Genomic DNA, 14,260 nt, shown 5'->3' with positions numbered 1-14,260 from the left:
CTCAAATTTTCCTGCCGAAGAATCGCGGTGACTGCTTGAAAATCCCGCCGTTTTTTCAGTGTAGCAGCAGCCAGGTCATTATAGATTGTAACGCTGTGGCTTTCCCACTGAATAGTGCCCATTTTACGGGCTTGCTGCATGATAGCTTCCTTCAATCTATAGCTATGCAGGCATGCTATAATGTCTCTTGGGACGTTTGACCGGGGTGCTGCCAGAGTTCTGTGCGCCCTATCCAGTATAATATCACTCTCAAGCACATCCCCAGGGGCCTCCCTACTGTTTAACACAGCTCTGCAAAGTTTTTGCACTACAGTAGTCACATCACCATACTCCGCCGTTTCGGGTATTCCCCGCACTCTGATATTAGAACGTCTCGAGCGGTTTTCTATATCTTCAATTTTCAACAGCAACTCCTCATTTGACTTTTGAAGCGCTGTAACATCTTGCCGGATCCCCGATGCTTCCACCGCCTGTCCTTCCAGCATGCTCTCCACATCCTCCACTCGTCGTCCAAAATCCCCAAGCTCAGTCCGAAACTCCGACAGGGCCGCCTGCATATCAGTTTTGATGGATTTTATATCCTTTTGAATCTCACGAAACCAGTGCTGAAAATCTCCTTTAGTGGGTTCAGACGCAGCTCCATGCCTACCGCCCTCGCTGCCGTCTAACTCTCCACCGGTCGCCGCGTCCCCCGGCAGAGGCGCCTCATCCGCCATTTTGCGCGCTCCCGGGTCCGGCTCTTCACTGAGGGCCGCGAATCTCGAACCTCCCGGCTCGTATGAAAAAACCTTTAAATCTGTAGATTTTTTCCTGGGGTGCATCCTTAAGATATTAGACAACCTCCGATGCAGTCCAGAAGTAAAAATTCGCCCCAACGACACCGGGAGAGCTTAATATTGGGAGGCTGGAAGCGGAGCTATCGCCTCAAGCGTCCATGCGGTGGGGCTGACGTCACTTCCCCCTCCCAAAGCCTGCTTTTCTATTAACCACAGAAAGTAAGGTGTCCCACACTTCAACATTATACAGGCATGATCCTCAAAAAAAAACAACCCACCTCTTTATCCCTCTGCCTCTCCCTCCCTCCACTGATGGGGAGGGGAAGCACTGAAGATTTTGTGCCTAGGGGTTTGTGAGATTTTATTTATTTATTTATTTATTTAGGGTTTTTATATACCGACTTTCTTGATATATATATATCAAATCAAGTCGGTTTCCAAATAACACAACTATCGCCGGGGGCGTTACATTAAACAATAAACATAATATTGAACAGAGTAACCTTAAACAATAAGTAAGGTCGTTACATTAATGATGTAAATCAGATGATGTAAATCAGGTCCTGCCTCTGCTGCCTCCCTCCACCCAAAGGCACCTTTGATGTCCAATTAAACTGGCTGAGCAGAGAAATCAGAAAATATAGGGATCCACTTTAGTCTCAGTGGTTTTAAATTTTGAAGATTTTCTTACAAGAGGGATGTAGCCTCAAAAGCTGCAGAGTGGATTAATGCAGCTGAGGATCTCGTAGGGCTGCTCTATGATTCTAGGGCAGGGCTACTCAACCTTTTAGTCAATGTGACTTCATTTTAGCATTTGAAACTTCACAAGACTCCAGAGGATGACCAAAAAAGATGGGCAGGGGTGTGGTCCCCCTCCAACAATCATCTACTCTCACTCCCACTGCACACCAGCTGATCTTCTTAGCCTCCACCACCTTCAGAGGACCTCCTTTCTTAGCTTCCTCCTCTCTCAACCTCCATCCCTCCATTGATCTCCTCGCATCATCCCCAGCCCACCCCCTTTCTCTCATACCCTTCAGCCCTTTCCACATCCCCCAGCTGATCCTTTTTCATTTCCAGCCCCTGCTTACAACCTGCAACTGTTCCTGTCATTCCCTCCCTTTCCCTCCATTTCTATTTCCATTCTCATCCCTATCCTCTCTCTATCACCTCTCAGCTCACCTCCTCCTCTCCAACCCTTCTCTCACATCCCCATCTGATCCTCTCACCTCCAGCTCTTTTACATCCTCCAATCAATTTTCTTTAATTTCCCCCCCCTGTCGACCTCCAAAGGCAATCCTGCTCCAGCTGACCCAACCCTCAAAGCCCTCCTGCATCTGATCCCTCCATTCAAACAATCCCTTTTCTAACCATCCCCCTGAGCCAGGGTCAGCAGCAACAACATTTTCCTTTGGGTTCCGGTGGATGACAACTGGTGAAAAGAGATGGAAGATTGATAACAGGTGCAACATTTTCTCTTGGGTAGATTCGGTGGTGGGAGAGGAGAGAGAAGAGCCATGGTAATGTTCTCCAGCCCATGCACGCTCAGCCCTCCTCTCCCTTCCCCTTATGGCTGGTCCCAAGTCTGATGGTGATCTGCAAGTGGGAGCAGCATTATTTATTTATTTACAAGCATTTGATATTCTGCTTTTTTGCCAGGTTTGGTCTCAAAGCAGATCACAAAAATGAAGACTTTGGTATTACATAGTTAATGTAGTTAATAATGAAAGTCAGCATGGGGTCCGTGAGCCAGTGCAAGCTCACAGGCCCTGCACTGGCCCTAATTCCTCCTCACACAGGTCATCCTTTGTCCACAGAAACTCATGCTAGGGTGAGGCTGCTGCAGGGTCTGCCAGTGCCTGCTGGCTCACAGACCCTAGGCTTCTTTCCATTACTAATGCAGCTGCTTCTGGTGCCTGAAGAGTGCTGCCATTTGTGGTTCTTGTGACCCCAGCTGAAAATTATGCAACCCCTGACCCACAGTGTGGGAAGCCCTGTTCTATAGCTTTCAGTCCTCTTTCTATTGCTTTTGCAGTCTCAGCGGAAGTAATGGCAGCAGCAGAGAGACACACAAAAAGAGGCCTTTTAAACCTCAGTAACTCTGTTAAAAGCATGAAGCAGGCTTATCAAATTGGTTCCATGTTGTTAGAACAGGCTGAGCCAATCCCTGGTTTCATCCCATCACATCTATAGACTTCCAGTTCCAGGGTTTTTTCTATGAAAAACAGGCTGTTAAATTCATACTTGAAATGGAGCAAAACCAGGACTGGACTTCGCTTGCTTATAGGGCATGGAGTAAAGTAGGTAACCTTCCAGAGGATTGGGGGAGCAGATAGCTTAGTGGCAGATGAAAGAAAGGAGAAAATAGAGAAACTAAGGAGAGAAGAGGAAGGGAAAAGGAAGGTAATGGAGGGGAGAGAAAGGAACTGGAAGGAATGGAGAGAAGAGAAGGGGAAAGAAAGGCTAGCTGGGAAAGTAAAGGAGAGAAGAAGAGGGGAGGGAATGGAGGAAGAAGGAAGAAGGGAGGAAGAGAATGGAGACAGGAACAGAACAGAGGTGAGGGAATGGAGGGAAGAAGAGATCAGATAATCCTTATCCTAATTTGCAATGAAACACATCATAATTGACCTTGCAAGTTGGTCCAAGGCACTTCTGTAGCTCAATTCTGTCAGCCTCCTCTTCCATGTCACCGTTGAAATCATAGTAGACTGCATCTCCTGTCAGTAGAGCCTCATGGGACAGGGGCAGAAGGCCACATTTCATTGCAGACACCTGGACAGATCACCAGAAAGAAAGATTCTTTGCTTCTTATTTCAAAAGGCATCATTTTTATCATTGGTACAGATTGGGAGAAAAAAAAGAGAGAAAGAGATGATTTCTAGGGTCAGGTAATATTTTAAGGGGTGGTTGTTGTCTGGAATACATCCTATAGGACAGGGTTTTCCAACCTTTTTCAGCCCAAGGTACACCTGCACCTGCGGCTCCCCATCATACCTGCTCTCCCTTCCCTCTCTGCACAACACACACCTCATTGGCCCCAGCACATTAGTATTAATTTTATAGACCAAACAGGGAATTTATTTTTACTTAATATTTATTGTTTTTGCTTAAACATCAAAGTAGTATATTTGAATAGAATACAGCATGGAATAACAGAGAATAGTTGAAGAAAGAAATTCACTTTTAATGTGAAATCTGAGCATGCTTTGAAGCACACAGTCACTTTATCCTGGCAGGAATCGATGACGGTGACACTCAGAGCTATTGCTCAACCATTCTCAGACTTTCTCTACTTTTGTTTTTTATGGATGCCATACTTGAAAAATCCAACTCACACAGGTAGGGTGTTGAAAATGGCAACAAAACTGAGATTGCAGTATCTTGAGACTACTGAATATTCATATGCAGTAATTAACCAGCATGTGTCCAACGACATGTCACCAAATTTAATGTTAAAACTATGATCCATTCTTAATTCTATAAGTTGTTCTTGAGCCAATATTATTCCATTGCAGATGAACTCCAAGGATCACAGACCTAGTCAAAATCTTCAGCTTTAACTGATGAGAAATAAAAACTAAGAGGTCCATATTCAAAAGCCATTTAGATGAATAACATAATAGTTATCCATCTAAAGGGCTTTCCCGGGTATATTGAGTGTTTATCTGGCTAAATTCTAGCCAGGTATCTAGTTACAAATTTAGCTGGATAAGTCGGAGTGGTCTGGGGGCAGGCAAAAGGCATTCCGGGGAGGAGCAGTGTTAGCCACATAGTACGGAATCGGCTTTATTAGCACTAACAAATGATATTAAACTTCATTCTGAATTAGGGGATGCCGCAATTACTGTTTTTCTTGATATGACTATGGCGTTCGATACAGTTAATCGTGTACTTCTTATCAATCATTTAGAAGAGATCTCATGGGCGGGGTTTTAGCTTGGTTCAGGTCCTATTTAACTGATCACTCATTCTGTGTTGAATGGAACGACAAACCCTCTATATTGACCCTGATGCCTTCTGGTGTTCCACAAGGCTCAATTTTGTCTCCGCTTCTTTTTAATCTTTTTTTTTAAATCACGGCTAGCTACGCTGATTCAAGGCTGCGGTTGTCATCCTTCATTTTATGTTCAAATCACTATGTATGTTGTCATCCTTCATTTTACGTTCAAATCACACTGGGCCGGATTTTAATACCTATGCGCGGGCGTACATTTGTGCGCGCAACCTGGCGCGCACAAATGTATGCCTGATTTTATAACATGCGCGTGCAGCCACGCGCATGTTATAAAATCCGGGGTCAGCGCATGCAAGGGGCTGCACAATAGTGCACCTTGGTGCGCCGAGCCCTTGGGGAACCCTGCTGGCTTTCCCCGTTCCCTCGGAGAGAACTTTCCTTCCGACCCCCCCCCCCCACCTTCCCCTCCCTTCCCCTACCTAACCCGCCCCCCAGCCCTACCTAAAACCCCCCCAAACCTTTATTTTATAAGTTGCGCCTGCCTCTGGGCAGGCGTAGGTTGCACGCGCTAGCCAACGGCCGGCCCACGATCCCGGGCACAGCGCCAAATGGCCGTTGTGCCTGGAGGCTCTGGTCCCGCCCCGCCCTGCTCCCAGACCGCCCATTCCCTGCCCCTTTTTTCAAGCCCCGGGACTTACGCGTGCTGGGCCTTTTGAAAATAGGCCCGGCGTGCTTAAGGCTTTGAAAGTCTGTCCCTCTGCGATTGTATGTGGATTCTTTATTTTTGCGACAAGCTGAACATCCAGAGCTTTATCAGATACCCTTACCCTATCTTTCATCATCCATGTCTGTTTTCATTTTGAACCTTTAGATGCTTGAAATAATCTTTACTCTTGTTAGTAAGCAATGGATGCTTGGTTATAAGAAGTCGTTTTAATTTACTTGGTGGCATGATTTGAAAATCTTTCCTCACACATGAGTCACTATAGATAGGGGCAAGATAGTTCATCAGTACAGGAAAATCCATAATTCAAATAACTATCACAGTATTTATTTTTTTTACTTATTTATTATTTTACTTTCTTGTGCTTGTGTTCCACTTCATCGCTGTGAGTGGATGTGGAAGCAGCAGAATCCTTTCTTTTAAAAAATGCATCCATTTTCTTTCTTCCTTTCCCACTGTAGTGATGGGATTTTTGGAAGCAAAGATGATACCAGGTACGCACTTGCCAATCAGTGGGGGGGTGCTTTTGGTTTAATTTTAATTTTTCACCACAATGCCCTTGCCTTATGCACATCTCCCTGTTTTAATCAAGAGCCACACAACAAACATAAAGCTGCAACGAGCTCTTTTTCCTTTCTCTATCACTGGGTTTATTCTCTTCAGTCTCCCTCTTTTCTTCTCAGTCTTTCCCTTTGCCTTCTCTGCCTTCTCTCTTTCACTTGCTCAGCTCTTCTCCTCCCTTATATTCCACACTCCTCTTTGGGTAACGCATGCCTCTCACAACTCTTGCTGCAACCCAATGTAAGAGATCTCATTACTCAGATATATATTCACATTTTATTTCCTATTTATCAACAATAATAATGCATAAATTTGTCTTATTTACTAATATTACAATATTCAAATTCTGGTGTCACCTCAGTAAGAGCAATACAAAACCCCTCCCCTGCCAGGCACACTGAAGTAACACAAAAAAAGAAAATCTGAACTTATGTACCAAACCTGCAGCTATTCCACATAGAACAGCTGGGACTCAACACAGCAGCAACCCACCCTACCCATGAAAAGGCAACAATGCAAATATATCAGGCCTGTGACTAAATTACAGCAGAGTTTCCATGACTAAAGACAGAAGAAGGCAGACTGCTGTGATCCATACACAGAAACTACAACACCTCAGTCCCAGTCCCTGCCAAATACAGAAATAAAGCAGGGGCCAAAAATCAGAACTGGGCATACAAGGAAAAACCACAGAAGCACATTCCTCCTGACCTAGACCGAGCAAAGAAATATAAAGAATAATGCGCATTCCCTAGCACATTCCAATCAGCTTTGTTGTCTGGACTGGACAATTTATTTTTCTAATTGTGATGGTCCCACTCTTTTCCCCACATTTCTTTTCAGTCTTCTCCTACTTTCTGAGCCCCCCCTCCCCCAATTCTATCCTCTCGCCCCCTCCACAAATCCCTTTCACAGGCTCAAATCCTTTTCCACTACCTCTCTCCTCCTTCACCATTCCTCGACCTCTTACTTACCCCCATCTAACCCTACTCCTCACTCATACACCCAATCTGTGCCCCTCTCATCCCCATGGTGACACCTTTGCATGGCTTCCCTCCAGGATCCTTCCTCTCTCTCCTCCGCCCCTCCCTCCAGAACCGAGTCTACAGAGCTGTGAAGGGGAAGCAATCCTTCCTCTCCCTCCCATCAGCACCTCGTGCCTTCCCCCATTCCTTCCCATTCCATTCCCTCTGTTCACCCCTGTGGCTCATCAGACCTTCCCCTTGTTTCTCCGATCCATCCCGCCAAATCGCAGAGACTGAAAACAGTTTCCTTACTTTCCCCATTTCCATTTAGTAGCACTTACTTACTTTTGTGCAGCGCACGGTTCTCTCTCTCTCTCTCTGATTTTGAAGTGGAGGTCAGCTCTGCTGTGTGCTACCCTGTTCTTGGCCTCCTTCTCCAACTCCCATCAGCTGCTCAGTCGCTCTTCTTTTGGGGAAATGGCTAATGCTACAGTGGGCTCTGACCACCAGATGCCCTCTCTGGCAGAGATCTTCACAAAACCTGCTCTTTTTATTTGCTGCACGAGCACGAGCACTTTCAAAACTTGCAGGCCACTCTGGCTCTAATCTCATCCATTGCAAGATTAGGAGAGCCAATCAATTAGCTGCACAGGCCCACAAGTTTTGAACTTACTCCTTCTCCTGTTGTCTTTTACTAGACTTGGAGCAGGGGCCTTCAGCAGTAACAACATCCTTCGGCAGGAGCAGTGGGATAACGTCCACCACGCTGCTGCCAACCAAAGGAGCAGAGCTTTTCAGCAGCGGAATGGGATCCACTGTGCTGCTGCTGCCACCCACTGGAGTTGCAGGATAGGTTCTGCAGCTGCGGTATTCCTGGTGACCTGCCGCAGCACCCTGGTTGGGAAACACTGCTATAGGAAGTACTTCCTTTTGACATAACTTTGTACAAGAGTGCTGTGAGATAAGTCAAAGAAGATGAACAATTCTGATCCTATCCTCTTTCTACCCTCTTCTAAGTGTTGAAGGTTGGACGATTATAGCCCAACCACTGCATGTCTAGAAGTCTGTCTTTGCCTTCTGCAGCTCTCAGCAACACGTCTTCCCTGGTTGTTCCCCATTCAGTTACTAGACAAGTCTGATTATAACAAGTCTGGGGTGGAGGTAAATAAAACTTTTAAATCTCACAAAAGACTGATTAACATAGGCGACACCACCTATGAATTTCACATTCACAGAAACTTTATATAGTTTTGATTAAGTTAAAAACTAAAAGGGTCACATGTCCCCTTCACCACCATCTTTGCCATGCACAGTAGTACAGTCTATTTCCACTTTCCCCACCCTATTCCTCTCACCCATAGTAACCAAAAACCAGCAAGTGGGAGGAGTTAACCAATGGAGAAAAGTGATTGGCTGAATTTGCCCAGGTGCTTTAAAGTGGAATATGGAGCTCCTTACTGCTGCAGTGGCGGGAGTGTGCAGGTGAATGATGCACCTCGTGTCAGGCCTGGCTGAGTAGATTGCCGAGTGCAGGCTGAATCTGCAGGTATCCACTGAGAAACTGCTGCTGCCCTGGTCCACCACTTCTCCCAGGATGTTCACCTTTACCTGAAATGGGACACGAAGAAGCAAAAGGAGCTCTAGAGTGCAAAAGGTATGCCATGTTTTCCTGCATCATCATGGGCTCATATATTCAAGCAAACACTGCCTGGACTGAATAATCCATTGTCCATGAGCAGTAACTCAAGAGGGTTTTAATTCAGCTTTTCTCCCAAACCTGTCCATTCATTTCTTGCACCATGAGTGAGATATAAGCCTGATACTTAGCTTACAGTACATTACTCACCAGGCTGGAAGCTGTGACCTCACTGCAGGAAAGGCCTTTGGGGCTGATCAAGAAGTGATCTTGTTCTTTATTTATTCTCAGCTAGCATAAGAGAAAGAGGGAACATTTAAAAAAAAAAGATTTATTACCAAACCAAACACAGGGAGGAAGGAGCAGTGACAGCAGGGCAGGGCCTCAGAGTATCACCCTGATTCTGCACTCTGTGATGCAAGAGCATGGGACTGGGTTAATTATCAGTGGGGGCTGGTAGATTCAATTGTGTTGCAGAACAGAAGTATTGGCCCCATGATTGCCAACTATGAGGCAGCATTGATAGTTGGACCCAGAAGAAACATCTGAACCTGCTGCTATATCACTGAGACCCCCATTACAACTGGAAGTGGTTTGGCGTGGCCACTGGAGATGGCTAGAGAGGTGGTGTTTGGGATGATTTGAATCAAAACACTTGCATATGACAATTTTTTGAGACAAGGTCCCCAGTGAGGCTGGGGATTTTATGGGTAGTGTCTGACTTGTTCCCATTTCCACCTCATGAAGACTCAATCCCTTTTGGTATTGAAGTACTTGAAGAGGCCATGATCCTTGCAGGTGAAATACTGGAAGGGAAGCCTTCCACTTCTATCATGCAGCTAGCATAACATTTTGATTTGTTTGTAGAATGTGTTTCTAGGTGTGTTGCAGTCATCAGGACAGGGTTACCCAGACCTAGCCTGGTGACCCCACAGCCAGTCAGGTTTTCTGGATATCCATACCAAATTTGCATGAGATACATTTGTTTATACTGTGTCTCCAGTACATGCAAATATATCTCATGCATATTCATTCTGGCTACCCTAAAAAAACCTAACTGGCTCTGGGGTCACCAGGACCAGTTTGGGAAGCCCTGCATTGGAGGACCTCTTACCGTGACACAAGTGTTACTGAGCTGTGCCCAGCCGTACAGATCCAACAGTCGGTAGATGCTCGTGACCTTGCAACGCATCAGGCGTTCCCCTTTTACCAGGGTCATGGAGTCAGCGCTGTGCATATCATTGATGGGAGTCACCATCGAGAGACCTGAGGAGAGAGTGAGGACATGTCAGGTTTGGATGCTTTGTGACGTGCTGGGATGTCAGATGGAAGACTATGTAGAGAAGGGCAAGACCATGAAATAATGTTTCTGCATATGTCCAGTAGGTTCTGCAAGACATGGCCTGGTTGATACCTGAACGAGGGACCTTAACAGAACATTGGATGTTCCAGGAAACGTTGGTCTACAAGCAGCAATCTTCCCTGTGAACCAGTACTGATCTAATGCTCCAGCATGGTGTTAGAAGGCACTCTTCCTTCTCAGCCAGTACTAACTTAGTTTCCCAGCACAGTTTAGTGGGGTGATTTTCCCTTTAAGCTAGCAGTGACTCAATGTCTAACCATAGTTTTAGGAGGCAGTCTTTCCTCTGAGCCAGTAGGAACCCAAAGTACAAAATCCAACTCTGTATCAGCAGCACAAGATATCTGCAAGGAAGTTCAGCATAAACTGAGTTTCTGTGGGCATAGGTTTGTGATATGTGGGCATAGGTTTGTGATATGCTGTATAGCGACTAAAGAGTTAACAGAGGAAAACAGCAACCACATCTGAAACTTTTCTGCCAACCTCATTACTAGCTAGGCTATGGTGTGGCCTGTGACTCACAAAAAATGTGTCTGCCATAGAAAAGATTCTCTTGGCTTCATATTCAGTAGGGCAGTTAGTGTAGAAGTTATCTGGCTGCAGTCAGCCAAATAACTTATCCTGTATATTCAGCAGGATAAATGTCCTGTTGAATATATTGTTTAAAGTTATTCGGTTACATATAGCCGGCTAACTTTAACTCTAACCAGCCATTGTTTGAATATGGCCGGTTAGGCCTAAAGTTATTTGACCTTGTGTGTCCAAATAACTAGCTACTTATCCGGATATCTTCAAAGATATCTGGGTAAGCAGATATCTTTGTAAAAAAAACAAAACAAAAAAACAATTGTGGACCTCCCCATTCAATTCCTACCCCTCCCAGAAGGGGGTAAGCCCCCCCCTCTCTGCTGGCCAGGAAACTCCCCCCAACCCTTAGAAATGATTTTTTTTACACGAAAATAATAGTGCGACTGGGCATGCAGGCCTCCCGCCTCCCTTCCCGCTGAGGATGCCAATTTATCTCACTTTCTCCCCCCAAACCCCACCCCCCCCAAGGCCAACACCCTTCCCCAGAAGCTTTCCCACCTAATCGTGGAACCCTCTTTGCTGAGATCATTGTGTAGTGCAATCCCAGTGGCTTCCAGCATTACTCTGGTAATAACCTTGGCAGCATACTGTATAGTGTGAATGCACAGCAATCCTGGCAGAGAGGTACTAGAAGGGCCACACAAGGCCAGATAACTTTAGGCCTGCTTTGAAGCAGACCTAAACTTATCTGACTAAACTCACCGGATATACCCGATATTCAGCTAGGTTAGCTGCATAACTCAACCCCTCCGCGGAACACCCCTTTTGTATCCCGCTAAATAATAATTTAGCTGGATAAGTGGCTGAATATGCCACATTTGCTGTTTAGATGGATAACTTTTGAGTTATCCATCTAAATGGCTTTTGATTATGGACCTCAGCAGACGTACTGATGGGAGACGTAGGGAAGACGGAGGGAGCCGTGCTGGCCATGAAGTCTGCTATCTGCCGGAGGGCCCAGATGTTGGATGAGTTGTTCCCTTTCTTTATTTGTTCCTGGATGAGACATTCCAACTCGTCTCTGAAAGACTAAAGAGAATAACCAGTTAGCACACAGCTTCCACCTGATCACTGGATGACAATGAAGCTCCTCCATTTGTATGAGGACGACCAGACTCTAACAGTATTTGGATTTAATTACAGATTCAGGTATAATTGATAGGACTCTGGTCCAGAGGGCTTACAATCTAAGGGCCTAATTTTAAAAAGCATTTACATGCTTAAAATTGGATTTTACATGTGTAAATATACTTTGCCCGTGTAAGTGGACTTTTGAAAATTGCTACAACAGTAGTTACATTTACATATGTAAATTGTTTTGAAAATTACCTCCTAAGGGCACAATTTACTAAGCATTTTTCCTATAGACACAAAATGGGAGAAAATCTTTAGAGGTTGATATTCAAAACCACTTAGCCCGAAACGTTCGGACTTATTCAGTTAAGAGCAGTTTCTGAATATCTGGCCAAATTCAGTGGCCGATACTTAGCCTGACAACTATTTATTTGGCTAAATAGTTATCTGGTGTAACAGGGAGGAGCTACCTATCCAGCTAACCAATCAAAATGTGTTATGGTGTTAACGCCTGCGATAGTAATGGTATCGTATTGCAAATTTTTCATAGGGGTGGGATTTATGAAAATGAAGGATTTTTGCACTGTGCAATAGTGTACTACATGCTTTTAATGCTACACTGGTGTTAAGCTGTGCAGATTGCATTTTCTGGGCTATGGAGTGGTGGGGGGGGGGGGGGGGGGGGGAGAGAGAGAGAGAGATATTCTGGGGAGGCCTTCACAGTATTCAACTATTTATATCACTATAGAAGGGCCAGCTAATAACTCGAGGTGAGGTTTTAGTGGTGGTTTAGGGTTTTGGGGCCAGTTTTACATGCAGAGTGAGATGTATGAATAGCACAGTACACCTCAGTGAAGATTGATGTCATTTGGAGTGAGGAAAGTAACACAAACATGAGATTTCTACAATGTTCTCTCGCCCTAGCTTGATAGTACCTGGTATAGAGCCCATCAAGCTAAGGTGAGAGAACAATGTAGAAATCTCAACTTTATGAGACTTTCCTCACTCCAAATGACATCAAATCTTCACTGAGGTGTACTGTGCTCTTCATATGTCTCACTCTGTATGTAAATCCTCACCTTGAGTTATTAGCTGGCCCTCCTATAGCGATATAAATAATTGACTACAATGAAGGCCTTTTAAAGAGGCTCTGATTCTCTCTCTCTTGACACACCCCTTTTTCTTATTGTCAAATTACAGCCAGATAAGTTAGACCTGTTATTGAGCTAACTATTAGTTATTCAGCAGTGTGGAAATGTTGCTGACTATCCCAGCTAAGTTAGGCAGAGATGTCTAACCAGTTAACTTTCCTAGGCAGCTATCTTTTGAACATCTTCTTCTTAGTAAAAAGACCTCAAAGTTTGTATCTGAGGCAATGGAGGGTAAAGGGACTTCCTAAGATCACAATGAGCATCAGTGGGAGAAACAGGATTCAAACACTGGCTTCGCTGGTTCTCCGCACACTGCTTGAACCATAGGCTACTCTATTTCTTCACAGAAACAGTATCCTAACAAACACTACAAGAACTCTAAAAGTGTTCAGACTTTTAACAAGATAGGTCATTGGATAAGGAGAACTACTTAGGCTGATCTGTCTCATACTCCTGATATAATCACAACCCTAAAGCTTTTAATCACATCCCGAAACAGTTCTGAGTTTATATTGTATTTTAAAAATCTTATAGTCCACTGCCTCTGATACAATCGTTCGGCGGGGGATATCAGTATACATATATATGATTAAGAAACTGGACACCTGCTTTTTACAATATAGCTATTTCTTGCAATTGGCTACACATATTTAAATATAATTAATTTACTATGAATGGATCATCTTTATTCTTTCTAGAGGTTTTATTTAATTTTGTCTTCTACTTGTGATACTATTTTAATATAAATGTTATCTAATGTTATTAATCTAATCAAACAGATACAGTAATATAAATTATTCAGAAGCAATGCTGCACTAACTAGGGTGAGAAATGTTTCCATGCACAGTCAGGTTTTTCCTCCTAAGAAATCATTAATAATAACAATTCCCCATTATAACTCCCCCCCCCCCCCCAGGGTACCTGTCTGGCCTTGTCCACCCACCGGGCTCTGCAGGATCATAGTCACTCGTTTCTTTTGCTCCATCACGTTGAAGTCCTGCCTGAGATCAGCTGCCATGTTCCTGATTCGAAGATACTCCGGATCATCCTCTGGGAACCGGTCAAAGTAGCTCTGCATGTGGAGAGGTGGGGAGGACACCGCATCCGGGGTTGTTTCACTGCTCATTTTTCCAAATCTCTTCTTCTTCTCTTATGCCTACAGGCAGAGCCAAGGTACACCAGGTCAGGTCACCATGGGTAAACTCTAGCCCCCAGCACGCTCAATACATATCTACACTGGGGCCATTCCAAGCCCTGACATTGTTTACTGGTACATTTTTCATACAAAACAGGCTATTAATCATCCATGTCTCCCAGTTACCCCTAATCCAGTGTTTGCAGCAGACTTGTGTTCTATCTCAGCCCATACAGTTATGGACAAGAAGAAAGCATTAGAATTAGACATTGTTTCGTAACCCAATCCTGGGGATTCACCTGATTTTCAGAATATCCGCAATGAACTACGTATGA

The 14,260-nt window shown here is 44.6% G+C and overlaps 1 protein-coding gene across 1 annotated transcript in view; it reads right to left on the bottom strand.

Annotated features, from left to right (window-relative positions):
• ADD2 (adducin 2) overlaps nt 1-14,260 on the bottom strand; it is a 174,247-nt gene that overhangs the window by 81,049 nt on the left and 78,938 nt on the right. Inside the window, 6 exon segments of the mRNA XM_029603984.1 lie at nt 3,405-3,548; nt 8,440-8,589; nt 8,828-8,908; nt 9,732-9,883; nt 11,456-11,594; nt 13,734-13,946. Of these exon segments, the coding sequence (XP_029459844.1) occupies nt 3,405-3,548; nt 8,440-8,589; nt 8,828-8,908; nt 9,732-9,883; nt 11,456-11,594; nt 13,734-13,916 (849 nt within the window). The 5' untranslated portion in view covers nt 13,917-13,946.

Source organism: Rhinatrema bivittatum, chromosome 5 (assembly GCF_901001135.1).
Source record: "Rhinatrema bivittatum chromosome 5, aRhiBiv1.1, whole genome shotgun sequence".
Lineage (NCBI taxonomy): Eukaryota > Metazoa > Chordata > Amphibia > Gymnophiona > Rhinatrematidae > Rhinatrema > Rhinatrema bivittatum.
This window is presented reverse-complemented; position numbering and strand designations above follow the sequence as displayed.